Source organism: Choristoneura fumiferana, chromosome Z (genome assembly GCF_025370935.1).
Source record: "Choristoneura fumiferana chromosome Z, NRCan_CFum_1, whole genome shotgun sequence".
Classification (NCBI taxonomy): domain Eukaryota; kingdom Metazoa; phylum Arthropoda; class Insecta; order Lepidoptera; family Tortricidae; genus Choristoneura; species Choristoneura fumiferana.
In genome coordinates this window covers 13177149-13198890 of record NC_133472.1, presented here as the reverse complement: position 1 = coordinate 13198890, position 21742 = coordinate 13177149, and the positions used below count along the sequence as shown (strand labels likewise).

General features: G+C 35.7%; 1 protein-coding gene across 5 annotated transcripts; it reads right to left on the bottom strand.

The window, feature by feature from the left end:
* Positions 1-1558: 1558 nt before the first annotated feature.
* On the bottom strand, positions 1559-21057 carry LOC141428089 (uncharacterized). 5 transcript variants are annotated; one of them, XM_074087842.1, is made up of 9 exons: positions 20725-21057; positions 20350-20555; positions 20131-20244; positions 19835-20045; positions 19449-19562; positions 18774-18845; positions 18443-18571; positions 17134-17279; positions 4589-4681 (listed from the first exon to the last, which is right to left on the bottom strand). In XM_074087842.1, the coding sequence occupies exons 1-9, from the start codon at positions 20820-20822 to the stop codon at positions 4671-4673; spliced, it is 1101 nt and encodes a 366-aa protein (XP_073943943.1). In that variant the 5' UTR covers positions 20823-21057; the 3' UTR covers positions 4589-4670. The 5 variants fall into 5 exon arrangements, with proteins under 5 accessions (XP_073943968.1, XP_073943943.1, XP_073943934.1 ...); XM_074087833.1 differs by lacking the exon at positions 4589-4681 and adding an exon at positions 15926-16331 and having other exon boundaries at positions 20725-21056; XM_074087860.1 differs by lacking the exon at positions 4589-4681 and adding an exon at positions 16342-17048.
* Between the last annotated feature and the right edge of the window lie 685 nt (positions 21058-21742).

The window sequence follows — 21742 nt, the reverse complement described above, 5'->3', positions numbered from 1 at the left end:
GGGATATCGTTCAATGCAAAAAATTCAGGATGGTAGTAAGTATATCAATCTTTCAAGGAAAACTATAACGGCTAAGTTGCTTGAGAATTATTAGTACTTTATGAGTAAATAGCAGGCTAAAGTATAAAATATACCTAAACTTGGAAGATTCCGTATAAAATATTACTTATTTTTTTCGTAATGGCTACTGAACCCTATTTTGGGCGTGTCCGATTAGCTCTTGGCCGGTTTTTATTTCTGGTTTAAAGGAACATCTCCGACTTTCGTAAATACATTTTTGCAAGGCGTTCAATACAGTTGTAACAGTATATAAAGTACGTATGAAGACACGCTAGTTCTTAGGGGCCTGGTAAAGGGTTAAATGATTCCATTCATTTTAAGAAGTTAACGCGCACAATATTGAAACAATTTTAGGGCTCGCCCAAAACTACCAAAATTCAAGACCCGTTGTTCCTCCGACTTAATACTTGTAGAAAATTATTTTCATGGTTTGTGAGTCTTATTACATTATTATTTATACCTACCATACAATTTTACGTCTGTATATGACATCTCCAATGTAAGACGACCCAGGATGTAGGAGCAGAGCTCTGCTACCTCTGGATACCTACAATTCTGTACGGAACCCTCGATGCGCGAATCAGACTCCCACTTGACCGGATTCTATTTTGGTCGTTCCGTATGAGTAATAATATTTAGCCCGTCACACACTAAGCAGATACGATAAGATCTGTATCTGAACGCATATCTGTCAATATCGCTTCCTATACAATTCAATGAGCTAACACACACAGCGCAGATAACTTATATTTTATCGTGAAGTATCTGGGCACCGACGTATATCGAAAGATGGCAAAGATATTATACACAGATAAAATATTATCGTATCTGCGTAGTGTGTGATGGGCTTTATAACTGCGTTTGAAATGGGTGTCAGCAGTTACCAATAGATTGCAGCACGACTGTTGCCTACTCATAAGACTAATCAATGACCAGACGAACTTACGCAGATACAAGTAACAAGGTTCAAGGTACAGTGTTTGCTATCATATTTTTTTGACTTCTGATTCTGCCAGGCAAGGCAGCAACGTCGCAAGCCGCATTCACATTTACCTATCTGTCGTGTTGTGTTGTGATGCTGTCTCTCTTTCTATAGCTTGTGATGCGACAGAACACAAGGCGTCACAACACAGATCACACCAGATAAAGCTAGAAAGAGGGCTAGAGGGCTAAAACTAGAAAACACATTTTTCCAGAAATCAGACCAAGCTAGATCGATTGTTCATCTCCTAGACACCTGCATACCAAATTTCATCGAAATCGTTAGAGCCACTTCAGAGATCCCCGAAATAAAGAATTATATGTTAAAAGAATTGCTCGTTTAAAGGTAAGAGATGAAATTATAGCTGTCCGGCATTTGCTTAGACAGACTGACAGACATACATTTTTAATACGTCTTCCTGTTACTTAAATTAAATACATATCGTTATCTAAATTGTCGCGCTGTACTGTATCTGTATGGGTCTATTTAGGATTATGTAATAACTATAAAATAAATCATTCTTGTCATTCATTGTTATTTATTCATCTATGGTACAATTAACGTTTATGTTACTACTCTCTTGCTGTTTTTGCCGTTGCTACCTGTGAACAATAAAACTCAAATAAATCATGCTGATAAATAGTAAATTGTACTAAGTACGAGTGTACTATAGAACGTGGCATTTTACCCGACATGCAGGCGAGCATTGATGGTAATGTTGAGGGTAATAAATAAGAGTAAGTATACGTTTTATGAACAAGTTATACACTCTGCTTTGTAACTTTGATTGCGAGGAAATTAAACATAAAACAAGAAACAAAAAAAAAACTTTCACTTCTTATGCTTGTACTTACAGTTGGTTTATGCTGGATCTAGGCGACATTATAGTAGATTATTGTCGTGGCCTGGAAGTAGGCAATTGCTGGCTGAGTATGAGAATTGAACGTATGAGCTTGCGAATCCGTTTAAAAAATACGAAGCCAAAGCAAATTCCAGCCGAGACTAATATAAAGATTTCTCAAATATTGTGAAGAAAAAAAAAACTAAATTAGAATAAACCTTTGCTCAACAATAGTATATTTTTATCGAGGGACTAAAATAAGCCAATATATACCCAAGGTACCCCACCTTTAGCGAAAGTGTCTATTTATCCGAGGGTTTATATTGACTTTTAGTCTCGAGGTGAACTCTATTTATTACTCTCTACTCTATTGATTTCGGCGGCAAAAGATTATCAATTATGTCTTTTACTCTGCTCGATATCACAATTTTTACTATCAATTGACGACATTGCGAGCATAATCAATTTATTTTAATCGTTTATGATTAACGCTCTACAACAATTTCAAAGTTTTCGCAGTAAGTATTTTTTTCTAACAAGACACAGATATAACAAAATCGCATCGGCGAAATGGTCCATACACAAACTGGAATAAATGGCGCCTCCTTCGATGCGGAAAAAGCATAGAACTAAGACCACGTAGACTAAGAACGTAAAATTGTCGTCATGAAAATGGTCCACACACAATCGCAATGAGTTTATCTAAGTCAATCGAAGTAAATTAAAAAAATTATTACTTTTACTTCCTAGGGACTAAAGTACTCACTTTACTCCCGCCTCGTAAGGATATATTGACCTACTTTCAGAGCATGAGAAGTGAAAAATATATTATGACATTTAATTTTATTCCAATAATTTTTTTTATGCTTTCCCGCCTTATTTTCATTAAAAAAAAAAACAGCAGGTGTGTTTTTCCACCGAAAACACCACAAGCTGTTTCAGATCCAATAAAAAAAGTCTGGAGCTCCAACAAAATAACTGATAGCAGCCATTTGAGTAGGCTGTATACTTGTGCCAACATATCCATGGCCGTTTTCACTTTTTAAAAAGTTCGAGACTATAATAATAAATTATTATCGAGCTAGCGCGCCTGCAATCTTTTTAACTTTTTAATTTCTCGGTGACCATAAACTATGCATTTAGCCTTCTGATATGATAAGGAATAATGTAGACTATTACGGTAATTTTTGAGAAAACTTACTCTTTATGCTAGTGCATAAAGTATAATCTTTGTCTATGACCAAGGTGTCAATCTATATATATAAAAGAAGAAACTGACTGACTGACTTATAGATCAACGCACAGCCCAAACCGCTGGGTCTAGAAACTTGAAATTTGGAATACTTATATGTTCCTTAATAGGTGTAGACGCGCACTAAGAAAGGATTTTTCGAAATTCCCACGGGATAGGGAATAAATGGGATTTATACTTTCACTTCGAAATGGCCCTATTTCAGTAACTATAATTATTAGAAACTTCAAATTTGGTTTACAAGGAGGTAATACTAGCAGCTAAAAACTATTTTCAGGATTTATCAAAATTCCCACGGGATAGTGAATAAATGGGATTTGTATTTTCACTTTTAATTAATGACCCTATTTCTGTAACTATAATTATTAGAGACTTCAAATTTGGTACACAAGTAGGTAATACTAACAGCTAAAAACTATTTTTTGGCATGCAAGTAGGTAATAGTTGGGGGTCATCTCTGAAACTATTGAGCTGATTTAAATTATTATTTTATCAAAAGAAAGATATACTATCCCTGATTGACATTACTCTACTTACTTTAAAAAAAATGCAACTTTCCGCAGAAGAAAATGTTTCAATTTTGAGGCAGATTTTCAAAATTATTTCAATAATAGAAAGCCACAATGTGTCTCTAATCGACAATTAAGAATATTAAAATAGATCATAACAGTGATTCATATCCCGCGGGAACTTTAAAATTTCTCGGGATATAATCCTATATCGTGTATGAAGTTGCTGGCAAAAGAAACGCGTAGTATGTACTTTAACGTTTTCTAAAATTCCAACCCTGAATCAGCGAAGCAGGGTTTCAAAGTTGGTAAGAATCATAATTAATTACGTATGTAGGTCGATTTTTGTATTACAAAATTTCCACCATCTGTCTAAAATAAAATCTGTCTGTATTTGTATTTCCATGTAATCCTCCGAAAAAATAATCAAAACACGAAAAAAGGATCGCAGAAAGTAAATGTATGTTACTCCTAATTTAACGCGAGCGAAGCCGCGGGCAAAAGCTAGTAAATCAATAAAACTTAAAATGTATAATTATATAGCAATGAATGAACAATAAAAGGTACTCTAGTAAGTAAGTAATTGTTTCCACTGTTGGTATTTAATTTCCTTATAAAATCCGGCTGGGTAAAGAGAAGAGTGGCACCTAGATGATTGAGTTTCGAACATGTAATTTATAATTTTATCAAATGACAATGTACAGCCAAGGGCATAAATCAGTCGGCTGCAGATAAAGGTGATCCCCCTACGGTATATGTGCAGCTGACTGTACGTTACCAGGACGTCAAAAATATCTTATACACCTTTGTCGACCACCATAAGGTGGATGTGTACATAACATATTTGACGTTATGGCTGTAGAGATATGTATGCCCTTGACTGTACATGGTAGGGTGACAGTAATAATAATTACCTTTATCTTTTCCCCTCAAGTCCTGGGAATAATTTTTCTCGTAAAGAATCTCATTTTATAAAGTAAAATATTTTCTGGTCTTGACACAAGCATGTATGTATTCGCATTTTCATCAGCCTTCACCTGAAAGAAAAATAAACATAATTTTCAGGTTAACATTTATTTATATTTAACACTATCGCGACCAATATCCCGTTTTCCAATTTATATACTAATAAAATAATTCTTCTTGGTCGAGCAAGTGTAAATTACAAAATGTACAATTTTACATGTCAAGTCTGATCAATCGTATAAAACAGCTTTGTAGCCGTACTACTGTATATGTACTTGCGTACAAAATAGCCTTTTATTACGTTCCATATAAACTTCTCTAAGTAGTTATTTAAAGTTAATAATACTTCAGAATAGGGCTCTGTAGCAGAGCTCGAGACAGACAGAAGAACACGTCCAGTTTCTTGTTTTGTGTTTTTAACATTTGCCTACAGCCAAGTGTATGTGTGTGTGTATGTAAAAATAATATATCGTATTCAGACCACTCAAAATTATGTTACTACGGCTTATTTATTATGTGGGAATTTGAATCTGTGGAATAGTACATATCTTTGAAGCGATGGATAAGTTCATATTTTTTCAAACTCGACTGCATGTGTACACAGGATTCGATATCGCTTAATTTGCATTACATAACATAATATTTCCTTTGAACATGAACAATGCTGTCAGCATTGGCGTTCACGTAAATAGAATCAAACTTATCTAATATTAAATCCAATAACACTATCGCTGACAAACGGCAACGACAAGCTAAACCTAATCTACATTAGTGGTTCTAGTGGGAAGTGGTAACTAGACTGATGGATGATTGTTTGCAGTATAGTATCTAGTGGATATAGTTTACAACAAACTGCACCCATATTATTATTTTTACCCCGTGAGAATTATGAAATATATTTTTCTCAAAAATTGTATGAAATGTTGCCATTACGTCATCAAAAACGTCCTAGAAAGAAAGTAACGCATCCTGGAGACTAGCTACGTATAGTGTCCAGGAAGTAATCTCGAACTTCCTTTCCTTTTAAAATTAGGAACCCGTCACAAACAGCGCGCGGGCCGAGCGGCAGTGTTGGGTGTAGTTGACTAGTATTTTGAAATGGGTCCATGTCATCATTAGCATCATCATCACCATCAAAGACCATCATCACCATGACTAACAATCATCATCAATCGTCATCATCATCATGACTAACAATCATCATCATCACCATGACTAACAATCATCATCACCGTGACTAACAATCATCATCATCATCATCACCGTCAACCATCATCAATCATCGTCATCATCACCATGACTAACAATCATCAGCATCATCACTGTCAACCATCATCAATCATCGTTATCATCACCATGACTAACAATCATCATCATCATCATCACCGTCAACCATCATCATCATCATGACTAACAATCATCATCATCACCATGACTAACAATCATAATCATCACCGTCAACCATCATCATTATCACCATCACATCACAATCACCGTCATTTCATTATCACCATCACCAAGCACTATACAAGCTTCGACCAATAATCGCCATCCTGGCCTCGTATCATTGATGACCGAACCGTCTCGTCCAGGATGGCTTACTTACTGGACTCTGCAGTAATGTACTCTGCAGTATTGTAAATACCTGGTTGATCGCGCGGGAACTATGCAATTCGGATACAAATTATACTGTTCTTCGCAGGATCTCAAACTAAGCGCTAAGAGTAGACAGACAGCGTTAGTTACCCATTTATAGTGATGTGATGTTCAATAAAAATAAAATATTTTTTTTGGCTAACACGTGATATATACACAGGGTCGGGTCGGGAACGGTGACTCTGTCGGGTACACCAACTCGCACCTAAATTTCCTACCTAGAACAGCAATATCTATCTGTCTCCTTCGTTGGCGGGAAGCGCTCAAAACCCAAAACATGTACAACGAGTACTGCCTTTTCGCAACGTAACGTTTGGCAACCTGTTTCATTTCACAAACTCTAAAACTGTAAATATTTCAGGATTTCTTTCATGGCCATCGTGTAGAACCCTTTAGGTTAGGTTAGATTAGTTTTATAAAAATCCTGAAATACTTATTTACAGTTTCAAGAATATCAAACAGTTGGGAAATGAAAAGTTGCGAAATGAAACAGGTTGCCAAACGTTATTCGCCGAAACATTAGTAAACCCATATACAAACCACTGATCTACTTAGCGCCGCACAGTGGGGTATTTGACCAAAAAAGTCGCTCAAAATTATTTTTGACTTTAATCAGTTTTCTTTTCATTTTAATAGAACTAACAACGATAAAAAATTGTTTTGGAGACAACTTTACAAAACTTAAGCGGGAGAAACTGAAAAAAAAAAAAAACTATTATTTATAAATCAGCTTGTTTATTGTTATTAGTGAGTTTTGTTTGACAAAACAACCAACATTAATTCCACCGCTCTTCATCTGACTCCTCAACACACTCAACCATGTCCTCTTCCTCCTGGTTATCTACTTCATACGGCATTAACATATCTCTTGTTTCAAGTTTAAAAGGTTTTGATTTTTTGGATTTTTGGGCCTAATGCTGCTCATAAATGGGTCAGATGTTAATAATAATCTGTTTATAACGTCCATATTGCAATCGACTCGACTAAATTTTCTAGAGAATTGATCTCTAAACTGCCGAAAATGTCTGTTTCTTGCCTCTGCAGCTTCTTCTGACAGGCTTCCTATAGGCAGAATTGCATGTTGGATTACGATTGGCCCGTGTACTAATATTTTGTGCACTGTGGGTGACATAGGGTGCCACGGATACAGCTGAATGTAGAGCTTTGCTGTCTCCTGGCAATACGTAGCAAATTTATCTACATTGATTTTGTGCCCGCTTGATATTACCTCCAAAATAGTTGCAAAACGGTCAATTAAAGTTTTGTCTATTCCGGTAATATTTGCGGATGTTTCTGCATTATTAAAAAACCTTCTACTTGTGTTTCCATCATTACTGTTTCCGTAATTTACTGTAGGTACGTCCACTATTAGACCAAGCTCAGTTTTGAATCCATCTTGGATTTGTGCTTTTCTCTCTTTAACAATATCTTTCTCAGCTTGAGATCTCACTTGCCATTTTTTTATAGTATTTTTATATGAAATGTGTAGTAAAGTTTCAAAAAATCTGATTCGGGCATGTAAAATTGATAATCCAAACTTTACATTTTCTGGATCTGTTGCAGTTTTCTCCATTTTTTCCAAATCGTTGAATTGCTTGGAAGTTGCTTTACATATATAGCATCGCATGGTAGATAACGTATTGGTTGCGGCATTGCACACTTTGCCGTCTACCATGGTAAACAACAATTTATGGTATACTTTCACCTCGCAAGTCTGGAGTGTTATCCTGCTGGCCGTCAAATGTTTTATTTGCTCATTATGATAACTGATTTCTTCATTTATTACGTCCTTACTTTCATGTATAAACCTGATTCGCATTGGCCGGCAGTAGCGGGGGAAGAGGGCGTTGGATTGTTCCAAATAATTTTATTATTGCTTTTACAAATCAACCGCAAAGGTACCAGTGAAGACTGGAAAATGTTTGCATCCGAGTCAGTGTTGTTAGCAAACTTTTGTTTATATTGCGCCTGCTGTGAACCATCACATCCCATTTGTAAGTAAGTTCGAGGTTCGCCATTTCTTCTGTAGTAAGTTTTTTTAACACTTCTTCAAGGTATAAAATTAACCGTTGAGCAGTGTGATCCAATAAAGCCTGTAATGTGATTTCCGCACAGGTTTCAGTAACACGGTAAGCACCAACGTCTGGGTAGCATGCTTGTTTTTCTTTCTTAAGTATAGAATAGCAAGGGTATAGTTTTTTTGAGCTTTCTCTTATTATTTCGTACTGTTTACGTGTCAGCGATGCTTCTACGAACATGGACAACGCTTCTGTTGGCGTTAATTGTGTATTTCTTTTTTCAGGGGTGTGGCTTTTCCGAAATGCCTGTCGGTATTTATAACCACGTGTTGGAGATGACATAACATCTTTTACCACATGTGCTGCATCGACATTTCCTTTTTCACGAAGGGCCATTTGGCCAGCGTAAATTAAAGATTCTGCCTCATTTTCACTGCGTAGATGGGTTGTCTTACGACGTTACTACATTCTGCTAAATCTTCAAAACTTTATGTGGCCGACCAACCAAATGTTTATTCGTGACATTTTTAGGTATTTCGAGCGTGCCTTGTAACCACTTTTGGTATTTTTTTAAAAACACGGTCTCTGTTCGTTTAGCTGTCTGCCATTTTGACTTCATTTCAGCCTTAAGATGCGAAAATGTATGTATAACTTATTTTTTTGATCGATCGGGAAAGAAGCATCGCTTATTAGTTCTTGCTCCACTAGATCCAACTTTTTTCCAAAGTCTTTCTCTTCATAACCTTTCGTCTTTTGAAAAACATACTGTCGTGTCACAATCTTCACACCAGAGCACCTAGGACGAAGAAATACAAAGATTATTTAAAGTGACCAAAACCAAAGTTTGTTTTGCTTTACCAATAATTCAGTTATGTTACGAGATCATATTTTGGCACTTTCTCGGCAGCTAATTATTTTACTGGACTTCTGATATACATATCTGCAGTAGATGATAAATACCTTAGATCGCGCGGACATGCCGGAACATAATTATAAAGTCTTTGAATTAACTAAACACTAAAGTAAACATGATTACGTTAGTTCATCTAACTGAAAACAGTTCAATAAAATATAAAATATATTTTTTTGGAAATGAAACGTACATGTAAATATATACACAACCTCGGTTCTACAGTATCCATTACTGCAATTTACCACAATTAACGTAACTTAATTGTAAAACACTTAGTTTCCACAACCGTTGACTCTAATTTCACTTCGGGTTAGTACGTGCGATCAGACATGAGTTTGAAAGACTACTGACGTGCGTAGCGAACCTTATCGGTAACAACAGAAAAAATGCAGACTATTGTTCCTTAGACCCTTATCTTTAGCCAGATAGCAGCCGCTACCTGCAATTCGATACTTCGTAAATTCGACTTTTGAGCGCATTTTAGAGCCAAATACTCCACTGTGCGCCGGCGCCGTCTAACAGTGTTTTTCCTGTTTCGTGGTAAAAGGTAAACTTTTCAAGGTAAGTTGCATAATGTTTTTATTCATTGAAATTTGAATTTAGACATTTTCTGTCGTTTTAGTGGAAAGCGAAGTTAATATACCAGGCAATGACATAGATTTGCATGTCCTTGGACAAATCAAATGAGATTGTGCGCCGTTGAATTGAAAATGGCAACGGCGCGTTCAATTACTCAAATTTAAGAAGTACAGATTGACTCACGTCACGAGTCGCTATGTACTTTCTAAAGTAAAGTGTATTTTTAAACGTAAAATTATATTTCTTTATAAATAACAATACCCTGGTGTTGCAGTTGTCTATGGGCGGTGGTGATCTCTTACCATCAGGAGACCCACTTGCTCGTTTGCCATCCAGTAGAATAAAAAAAAAATATTTGTATTTTAATACTTGGAAATCGATTAAGTCAGCACGTCGGATTGGTTTATTAAGTAACCCAACTTTTTTTTTTAGGGATATGATTTAAATTTTTCATATTACTTATACTTTTCTTTAAATATAAATAATCATTAATTGTTTTAGTTCTATTCCAGTGATATATTTACAAATTCGGATATTTACTACACGATACGGCGTAGGGCAAGGGTTGAAGCTGGTACTTACCTATATAATTATTATATCGGGTGACACTCTTTCCCGGGCCGGATAACACCGACATGGAAATACCGGGCCTTTTTTTTGTGTACACACCCATAAAAACTGACAGGAGCTTCTATGGGCGTGTACACGAAAAACAGGGTCGGTATTTCCATCCCAGTATTATCCGGGCCGGGAAAGCGTGTCACCCATTATAATTAGACTAACAATTTGTTTTCCTTTTTAGCATGCCACATCGCAAGAGCGACGCTGGAAGAAAATTCGGAAACTATCCTGAAGATTCTATAAGACGTGGAATTAATGGAATGAAAACAAATAAACGAGATGGAATAAAAATTATAAGTAGTTTTAATCTACGAACAAATAATAGGTCAGGAATTGTAACTGCGCTATAAGCATGCATACCGTGTCCTAAGCGTGTCGCGCTAAGGTGCATGCGCATCATTTAATTTTGACTGACGTTTATTTTGCAAGTTTAGTGAGCTCACGTAAAATTTTCGCACTTTTGATTGTGATAAACTCTAAATTATCATGCCAACGTGTGTTATGAAGTGTTGCAGGAACAATGCAAAATAAAAATTTACAGGGATCACTTTCCACTTTCCACTAATAAGTAGTCGTAAAAATATTTATATTTAAATAAATTCAAATACATTATCAGTTGGAGATGGTCAGTATTTATGCACAATCAAGTCTAATTCGCACAACATTTACATCATAATTTGAGGGTCTGCAAAATCCTATTCACTGTTCCCGCCCCGACCCTACTTAATTGGATACATGAAAATATTTTTCATCCATTAAACAGATGGGTACAAATCCTCTCTAATTCGGATGTAAGTCCAGCAGGTAGTAATAATAAACGCAATAAAGACAGCTCATGGAATTCATATACGTACGACATTGCTGTTACTTATTTTGCTTAAAACTCACTTACGTAATTAGGGCTTTAACTATTGCGGAATTAAGACTGTCCTATGGTCTTCAAATGATATATTAAGATTACAGTACACTATTTCAACATAACCAAGAAAACTATCATTTTTTGTGTAGAGCGGTTTGCTTTCCAGTACTTTTTGTTTAATTAACCACAGCTACAATTGGTAGATAGATATACGCCCTATCTTTTATGGCTGCTTAAGCGATTGCCCAACGCATAACTATATTATTATATATTTTATTTGCAAAAACATAAAAGTGCAATGTTCGGAGCTGAGTAGGTATAGGTACTCACTCCATTATTCAGTTCGAAATAAACGATGTACCATCAGCCAAATATGTGGTCTACCACCCTAAAGTTGACAATTGTTTGCATGTCATAAAACAATAATGCCAAAAGACGTGTCTGTCAACTTGAAAGTTCGACTTTAGCGACATATTCGTTTGATAGGAACTTGTTTAAAAATTGATAGACCACTTATTTGGCTGATGGTACCTACCTAGCTAAAATATTTTCGTTAGTGCTTTTAAAATGCACTATTTCAGTTTGTCGTATCTTAGTTATGTACTCACTTTATATTTATTTGAAATTTGCATAATGTCATCACCATAAATAAATAGGTACTACAAGCCCAAAATAATACTCCAGAGTTGTTAATACTACCACTTGACTTTGTCAATCATATTCATATTAGAAGGGTCCACCGAAAGAACATGATTGTCTACTAGTCACCTTTTTTTAAAATTGAGATTTTAATCTCAAAATGTAGAGCTCACAAAGTACTATGACTAACCACTGAATTAAATAAAAACAATATAAAATCTATTTTTTTTAATCTTTTAAGTAAATGGTAACCATAGTAATTGTTTGTGATACTAACTTTCAAACCGCTATAACTTAAAAAGTTGCTTAGGTGAGCGTTGCAGAGTTCTTGTTTTGCCCATTCAAATTCAAATATACCTCAAGAGGACACTATTAGTGTTGTGCCCTAAAATAAAATTTTGCTCGTATGTCCTCTAATAACTTATAATATAAATTATAATTATACAACATTTATAGGTCACTCATTTTCTAGCCATTTCATTTTTGTTTTTATTTTCAAACGTTTCCCAATACGAACTTACGAAGTCCATTTGAAACATGTATTTGGATACCTGCCAAAGGAAAATTATTAATATAAAAGGACATCTTATCGATCCTATAGCTGTAATACGTCCTTAAGTTTCATCTGAAATACGACTCTTGAAATGGCTATTAATTCTAAAATAACGTGCTTAACTTAACAAAAACGACAAAAAGATTACCTGTTTTGCAACCAGTATTTCAAGAACTTGGTTGTGGTTTTATATATCTTCAAAGTATGCAGAAAGTTCTTGTCCTTTTAGGTGGATCATGAAATACCTATATAAAAAAAACCTTAATTCTAATTATTCATTGAACTATCTGCTACTACCATTTAGTAATAGAGTACCTACTTAGCACTGGCACAGAAAGCTTATATATTTTTATATGTGTAGTTTATGTGGATACTAGAGACTGACAAAAAAGAGACTAAAACGGCAGACAAAATTCACTCAATTATTGTGGCCATCGCATTTAAAGTCAAATATGTGACAAGTTAACGTAAGAATTGGCACCCCACATTAAATTTCTAATCTTTATTGTCGGACTCCACATCACTTTTCCTCTTAATAGAGTAACTTTTCTGTTTTCAAAATGTATTACTACGAATGATGAGTTGTAGGTATGCCAGGATCGTAGCAAGTGGAAGGACGTAGTCTCTGCCTACCCCGTTGGGAAAGAGGCGTGATTTTTAACCCCCGACTCAAAAAGAGGGGTGTTATAAGTTTGACCGCTATGTGTGTCTGTATGTCTGCTTAACCCTACTTATATTCACTTTACGAATGATAAAATCATTTTTACATTTACGATAAATCTTTTTATTAAGATTTATGATTTAACAAGAATTTTTAAACCATACATCTACTTAGGCCAGCTTTGTTTTTTACTTGCTAATCTTGCTGCAGGGCATTTTGAAGAAACTGTTTTTTTGCATTTGTAGGTAGTTCCTTCTCACAGAATTCAGTTGAAACTAATTAACTGTGCCGAGCCAAACGTGGATTTTCTGACAGGTGGAATACAGTCTTAGTCTTACTTGCTTGACATCACGATAGGTACTAGCAGCACCAACTAGTTTCGTCACTAAAATCCTCGCAATGCTGCCACTACTTATTTTGTTCGTGTGTTTTCTCCAGCAAATCGTTTAGTCCTATTTTGCACTTTATAGCTCCAAAAACTATAATTTTCAACTTTTTTATTGTGCCTACTGCGTTATCTGATTTCTTGTATAATTGAATACCTATTTTTATTACATAAAATTACTTACCATATTATGTACTTAAACATAAATTAATCCTATATCATGTGCTTAAAATTGTGTAGTTTTTTTACCTTGAGTGTTCCAGGACTGACCGTTAATTTGCGGTGTAGATGACTTGCGCATGGACATGGCAGTGGATATCTATTTCAGTTCAAGGTATTATTATGAAGTCCTAGACAGTCTCGCTAGAGGAAAGACAGCCTTGGCCAAAAGTATTGAGCAGCCTATAAAAATATAAATTCCCAAAATGAGTTCATTCGAACTTTTTAAAATATTGTCCAATTGTTAGTAAATTATAAAAGATACTTATACACAATAAATGGTATTCTGGTTCCCAATAAAACAAAAGCTACTTATATGTAATAAAAAAATAAAAATTAGCGTTTGTAGAAATCGGTTGTTGTTCGCTTACATTGAACGTACGTAAACACATACATCCGTAAAAACAATTGTTTTTGCTTCGTACAACAAAACATACGTATTTTATCCTTTTAATACCTATGTAAAAAAAAAAGAGAAGTTACGTTAGCGCAACACTTACAAATTAAGACTTTTATGGGATCAGGTCCAGTAAGCCAATTAGTGAGGCTGTATTTAAAAAACCACAAGAAGACTGCAAGGAGCTGGTTTGAGAGGATGCAAAGCCAGAAAGAAGCTCCGGGCTCTGACGAAAATACAAAATCTCGCTTCAAGTGGGCTACTCAACACCAAAAGTGAACTGAAAAAGATTGGTCTAACATTGTATGGTCACGCGAATCAAACTTTGAGGTATGTAAGACTCCTTATTTTCCAATTCAATAAATATTGTTTGGTACCATTAATAAATTAGACGGCCATTGTATTAGGATTACAAAACTATCATGTTGTTTTTTAATTTTTAGGTGTTCGAGACGCTGGGAGGGTCCTACGTACGACGTCTACCTGAAGTATAATATATACACCAGTGTGATGTTGATGTACCAACAGAAAACACGGTGGGAGTAGGATAATGGTTTGGGGTTGCATGGCAACGTCTTCCGTGGGACAAATGTACATGTACGTGTGAAAAAGCCAGATCAGCCAGATGTATTCGAAAAACTACATAAATTTTCTCGAAACTACATTAATGCTGTTGTTGTCACAGCATTTTGGTGACAAAAACCTTGATGACATTAAATTTCAGCAAGAAAACGCCTAATTAAATCCTATTTAAATCGCGTAAGTAGATAAACCAGCGAAATCGTATCAAGTTATAGGTGCTCAATACTTTTGGCCTAGGCTATACATAATATGTACAAATATATTATATGTACCAATCAGTGGCGTGGCGTCATATATTTCCGTGGTAAAGCCGAAGCAAAGATCGCTTACGATTTTCACAAATCCGGTATGTCCTATGTAGTCCCATTTTATAAATATTGGGCAAGCCGGTAGGAATAGGGTTCTATGGACGCTTCGCCACTGGTACCAATACTCCCTAACTTGATTAAATATATTAATGTGAAGATTAAAAACATTACGGATCTTGCCATTTTAAACAGTCACTCGTATTTATTTCATAATAGCTTTAATATTTTCGGTTTCGTTCTAAGTTCTAATTCATTCTTCATTCAAACTTTATCCCTATATGTATCTTATGTCCATTTTGTCAATTATTAACTCCGGAATGTTTTCCAGAATGAGTACATAACTACTGGAGTATACTGCTTATTATCAATTTTGCAATTTTGATATCGTACAAATGTATCATTGTATTGTATCATTTTGCTTTTCGCTCGTAACATATTGCATCGCATCGCATTGTTAAGAAAACTTTCCGAAAACTAGTATTTAAAGTATGATTGAGTTGCATGCCGTTTATGTAACCATTTTATCAAATAAAAACATTTAGCTCACATGATTTCAAACCCATAAAACTGTCGCAAAAATAGCTTTAAAAATTAACACACTAACTCATAGATTGCTGCATTCGTTATTTATATCAGGAAATGCCATATGTCATTCATCTTAATAGTATGACTACACATTAAAAAAAACCTATCTTATCCTGTACTTATATGTACTGTTCTGTTCATACATGTTGAAATTGAAACTGTATCTAATACCAATAAGTTTAAGCCACTTTAAATTATTTGAATTTAATTATATTTAAAAAGTTTTTAATATTATTTTTATTTACTAAAAATACTAGGTCCAAAGAATCAAATGTAAATCATTAAGTATGTCTGTATGTTTCCAATTTGTTTTCTATTCAGAAATAAAGTATACACAATATATATTTCATAATTTCATTTTATTTCGACTCAGTTTCTTAAAATCTAAAACAAAGACACCTACCTGGGGCAGGCTACCCACAATGGTCACAAAAATAAAACATCACACAGAAGTTTTTACAGTCTCAAAATAACACGTTGATTCCACACGCAACTTTTGCAAGGAATCATGAACACTACCTAAAAATATAATGTTTGCTAGTGCATTTTGAAGATCGTTTCATTTGTGTGTACAGAAAATTATGCTAATCTTAACATTGGCTTTTACCTAAAATATGTATTAAATAATATAAAAGTATGTATCTCCAGTTTGCTTCAAATAAATTGATACAGCTACATTTATTTTGAGTGTAGGACTTATTGACCTCAAATTAATCCCCATAATATTCAAAGAGCTCACCAACTTCCTGTAATATAAACAATCAAATAGATGTTTTAAGCATCAAAAATACAGTTTACTATCGTTTAAATAATTAAATCTAAGAATGTGATTTGAATGTTCACCAATTGCTTTGCCATCATGATTTTGAGTTAGGTCCGTCCTGAACTTTCTATGAGTTTTATTTAGACATATTAGTCTATTAATATTCATACACCTTGTAGAGATGAGATTTACCGGTTTTTGGTGATGTAATGCCGGCTAGACATTAACCTATAGATGAAGTAAGGCATGTGCCTTGGATTTGCAGGACCATTTTCACAATTATAATGCCTGATTCATTTCCTATTTGTAAAAGTGACCAGTATTTCTTTTGTTTTGTCTCCAATTAATGCAATGAATGGTACATAAGCTTAAATATAGTCATGTTCTTGTATCTCGATTTTTATATATACTTTATGCAGTAACTGACTGCTTTAAAATTCCCTAGTTATTTTCCTATTATTCTTTGGTATAACAGTCACAAATATTGATATTAGCCATTGGACCTTATAGTGTATTGAAATTTAAATATAAGATACCATCAGGGTAACTGACCATTGTTGTTATTTATGGACATCAAAAGGTTCTCATTTTACATAACTTTTCTTTATGAACAGAATCAGATTTCAACCAATTGTTGAAGGCAAATTTATGGCCTTATTTCTTTTATCAAAGATCTTATGATATCATCCATGTGGTTATACTGAAAATTCCCAATTTGATATCAATTTTTATGTTCCGATTTTTATTAGCAATAACTGCAAGCAACCATACATATTAGTACTTACCATAGTTGTTGTCGTATTGCTGTTGCGGCTGTTGGTAAGAGTTGTACGAGGGTTGTGAGTATGAATCGTAGGTAGGTGGAGGCCCACCATAAGCGGGCTCCGCAGCTCCGTACCCGGCGTCTCCCGCTCCTGCCGTATTACCGCCGCTGCAAACGAAGCAATGTACTTATTCACTGTTCAGCCCGTGTCTTGTGATCTTTGAGTGTCAAAATTGTAACAGAGATGAGCACATAATCAATAATCACTGCATAAGCACTGTGTTATTCACAAACATAGTCCCTCCTAATCAATGTTAGTCGCGAGTTGAAAATAAGTTAGTAAATATATTTTTTTCACAAAATCCTTATTTAATAACAATACACGGAATCATATTAAAAAAGGTTATTATTATTCCCCTCAATGGCGGCCTTAAGGCTTAGGCGAATGTCAGTTAAATTAAAAATAAATATATTCTTCTTCTTCACGTTGTACGGTGATTGTAGTTTTTGCAATTTGATATCAAAATTCCAGAAACCAAGCAGAGACAACTTGCGCATTAAAAAATGTCAGACACGAGAGCAATATAGAATTTTGTGATCACTGTTAAAAAAGGTTGGCGAAACCTAAAAAGTTTATTTGACAGTGACAGAAGTGACATTGAGAGATTTAACAGTGACATATCCATATCTGTCGTAGATTTTTTGGTCTTGAATTCCAGTTTTTAGTATAACCAAAAGTTCTGAGGTAACAAACATATATACATACAACTGAGTTGATAACCTCCCTTTTTGAAATTGGTTAAAGAAGTAGCCTATATGGTTATCCAGGGTATATATTATCCGTATGGTAAATTTCATGCAAATCCGTTCAGTAGTTTCTGTGTGAAAGAGTAACAAACAACCTTCCATCGCCATACTTAAAAAAATGTGCTTATTTTTTATTGTCCCATCTTCTTCCTGCCATATTTCGTGAAATATTGATCTCGGAGAAAAAATGTATAGAATCTTTTTTGTAGAGAACCTTATGTAGATTACTTATGTCTTAGAATATTTTTTGCTGTGGGCCAGCGTTTACGAGTTATTTACGAAAAACTAAAAAAATGGGACCCATCAGTACTTTTAGTATGTGATTTAAAACATCATTCCCTACAACTATGTAAAAATTCGCTTCTACACGAGTTTTTTCCCCTGATTTGCCATCGTTGGATAGCATATAATTTAAGATATAATACAAAAAAAATACTGGCAGCTGACAGACTACTTCCTTACAATATAATTGATTTAAAGAAAGAAAACATATTGTTTTCATCATAAATTATGAAATTACTTACGTATAACCATCATCATAGCCTCCTTGACCGGTTGAATAACCATAGCCTGCACCACCATAGCTACTTGAATTATAGCCCGTATTAGGTTGAGCTGGTGCCGGTGATGAGTAGCTGTTAGTTTGGTACGAACTAGGAAACAAATATTGGTCATGAACAACTATAATAAAAATGTATTATATAATCCTAAAATGATAAAGTTTTCAGTTTGGATGTTATCTGCATTTGTGTATAAGACGGCACATTCCTATCAAGAATTCTGGATCATCATTATAATAATAATTTATGCCAACTTGATAAAGATATATAGGTCTAGATGTTCTTGTTTACTCACCTAGGTGGGTTGTATGCTGGTTGAACATAAGGATCGGCAGGAGGTTGTTCATAAGGCTGGTAACCAGTGTGCCTGAGAAATATTTAACAGTTGTTACTATGTGTAGAAACCAACCAAAGTTTTCAACTGTTATTATCATGTTGTCAGTTAAAAGAAATAGCGTCATATATGTATCAGACGGCACATTCCTATCAAGAATACTGGATCATCATAAAGAAAATTATAGCAAATTCCATCAAGAAGAAGTAATGTTTACATTCTAGAAAAATACATATAATATCAGAGAGCGGAATTTTCATGGCGTTTCTTGACCTGTAATAGTGACTTCTCACTTATCAACCTAAATGATGTTGATTAGACTTTACACTTACTTACTTTTACAGTATTTGACATTTTTTCTTTTAAATGATTTAATTTAATTTATTAATAAAACTGAATGCTCAAGTGCTGCTGTAAACAATAACTTCAAGTATATGTATTGTAAATTCTAATTTTAAGACTTCAATTTATATATATTTGCATGTATACTTATGTACATAATATGGCAAATAAATTATTATTATTATTATTATTATATTGGAAGTTGATAAGTGAGAAGTCACTATCAAATGACATAAAAAAAATGCCATGAAAATTCTCCTGTCTGATAATTAGGTATACAGTTATAAAGCTTACGATGGTGGGCCATATCCATTAGATGGTGGAGCATTGTGCGATGGAGCAGGTTGTTGATAGCCTCCTTGCGGAGCGGGACGGCCACTTCCACCTCCCCCTCGTGGACCCTCAAACCTAAACACAGGGTAGTTTCAGAAATTTATATAATTTCACAAGTTATTTTGGAATGACATAACACAAGACATGATGCTCACTCAACTTCGCTGTATTTGACAAAATATTTGTGAAGACCAAAGATATAGTTAGTTAAGTAAATAACTAAAGTGTAATATTAAGTATGGATTAGGCAAATTGTCAACCATGTCAGGGACATAAAAGTAAACATAGAAACTCGTATGAATACTGTGATGCCAAATTTTTTTATCATCAAAAGAAGTGTAACAAACCTGCCACGTTTTGGAGGTCCACCTGGGCCCCCATGGGGTGGGCCTGCTCCTCGCTTGAATGGTGCACCACCTTGAGGTCCAGCCCCTGCCTGAGGCCCTGGCCCCTGGTGTGGAGCCGGAGTTGATCGAGGTTGCATGGGGGGACCCCCAGGCGCAGGGCCTCCTGGTCCACCTGGTCCTGAAGGTCCATGACCTCTGCCTCCACGTCCACCTTGACACGAAAATCAGTTTACTTTTCGGAATCAATATATTTTTTATTAAAATGAATAAAAAAGGTACAACTAGGTATATCATACCTCTCATGCCCATTCCTCGTCCACCACCTCTATCATTTCTTTGTCCAAAATCTCCACGTCCTCTGCCGCCTCGCCCTCTCATACCGCCAGGACCTCCTCTATTGAAACCACCTCCTTAAGCAACAAAAGCAATTGTATGAACATTGGCCCTAGAATAACATGAATAATTTATTTTCAACTATGTGAGAAATGTTCAAAATGTACATAAAGGTAACATACTCTGAGGAGGAGCTCCTCTGGTTTCAATCGTAGGCACGGGATGTGGACCAGGCCCCTGTGGGCCTGATGAGAAGTTCCGACCGCCGCGGTCACCGCCACCACCGCGCATCGGACCGCCGCGGAACCCACGTGGCCCACCTCGCATGGCCGGGCCACCCCTTGGTGGACCACCCATTGGACCTCCACGCCCTCTCATGCCTCCGCCACTGTAAACGGTTGAGTATTCAATTTGTACTGCAATACAACCTTAGCCTAGAGTACAACAGTAAAAAGATAACGGGGATTATAAGAGCAAAGAAATAGCTGACTAACCTAAAATTACATGATGGTATTAGTGTACATTCGCACCTGAACTCAGATAAATGAACAACTTACCGTCCTCTCATGTCAAAACCACCACGCCCTCTTTGATTTGGACCTCCTGGAGGTCCACCGCGTCCTCCACCACGAAATCCGCGCCCAGGTCCATCCATCGTTTTGTTAAGGCGCGTTCGTCAGTCGTCACTCAAATTAAGAAACTATACTTATCGGCGATCTTAAAGCGACAGTTATTTGGCCTCAATTGTATAGAAATACGTGTAAACACCTCACCGGCACCAAGCAAAAAGTAATCTTAGTTATTAGACTGCCCTAATTTAGCCGAATAGGACGCGACGCGACGCTACGCCATTTTGAGTAGAGCGTCGTAGAATAAGTAAGATAAGTCATCATTCATTCATTCGCTCTATCCGTTTCCGTCTCACGAACACGTCACCAACACTGAAAGCGTGATGTTGGCATTAATGTAAAAGTGTCTGCTGCACATTTACAATTTATTATTGTGAATTAAATGTAACGTTGTTGAGGATTTGAGTGACCTTTTCAACAATAAGGACCGGTTTCCCCACTAATTGGTAAATGTTCCATCATTCCATTCACTGTTAAATTTTGTGATAGATAAATGAAGAATTATGTGCGCAGAAATAACGCTTGTCTGTAGCTGCCCTAAACCACAGAATAACTTTGGAATAGTAACTAATGCTACATTTACACGCTTGCCGAGGCTTGCGAAGCGTCGGGTGACACTCTTTCCCGGCCCGGATAACACCAACATGGAAATACAAACCCTGTTTTTTATGTACCCGCCCATAGAAACTAGCTCTATACCACGAAGTGCAAAAACTCGAACTTCATATGTTGCCGTCCCGCTGACGCTTAAGTCATATAATATGCGAGTAAAAGGGACGGTGCGATACGAACTTTGATTTTCGAGTTTCGTAGCAGCCCTGCTGACAGGAGCTTCTATGGGCGTGTACACGAAAAACAAGGTCGGTATTTCCATCCTGGTATTATCCGAGCCGGGAAAGAGTGTCACCCCCAAGCGTCTACCGACTCCAAGCCTATACAAACGCCT

Bases quoted from the DNA above. Each gene is read 5' to 3' on its own strand.
- LOC141428089 (XM_074087842.1), bottom strand. From the start codon at position 20,822: ATGGATGGACCTGGGCGCGGATTTCGTGGTGGAGGACGCGGTGGACCT. The intron at 20,245-20,349 runs GTATGTTACCTT...TTGTTGCTTAAG, and splicing joins CAGAGGAGCTCCTCCTCAGA to GAGGTGGTTTCAATAGAGGA. The intron at 18,572-18,773 runs GTGAGTAAACAA...TTTGTTTCCTAG, and splicing joins CCAGCATACAACCCACCTAG to TTCGTACCAAACTAACAGCT.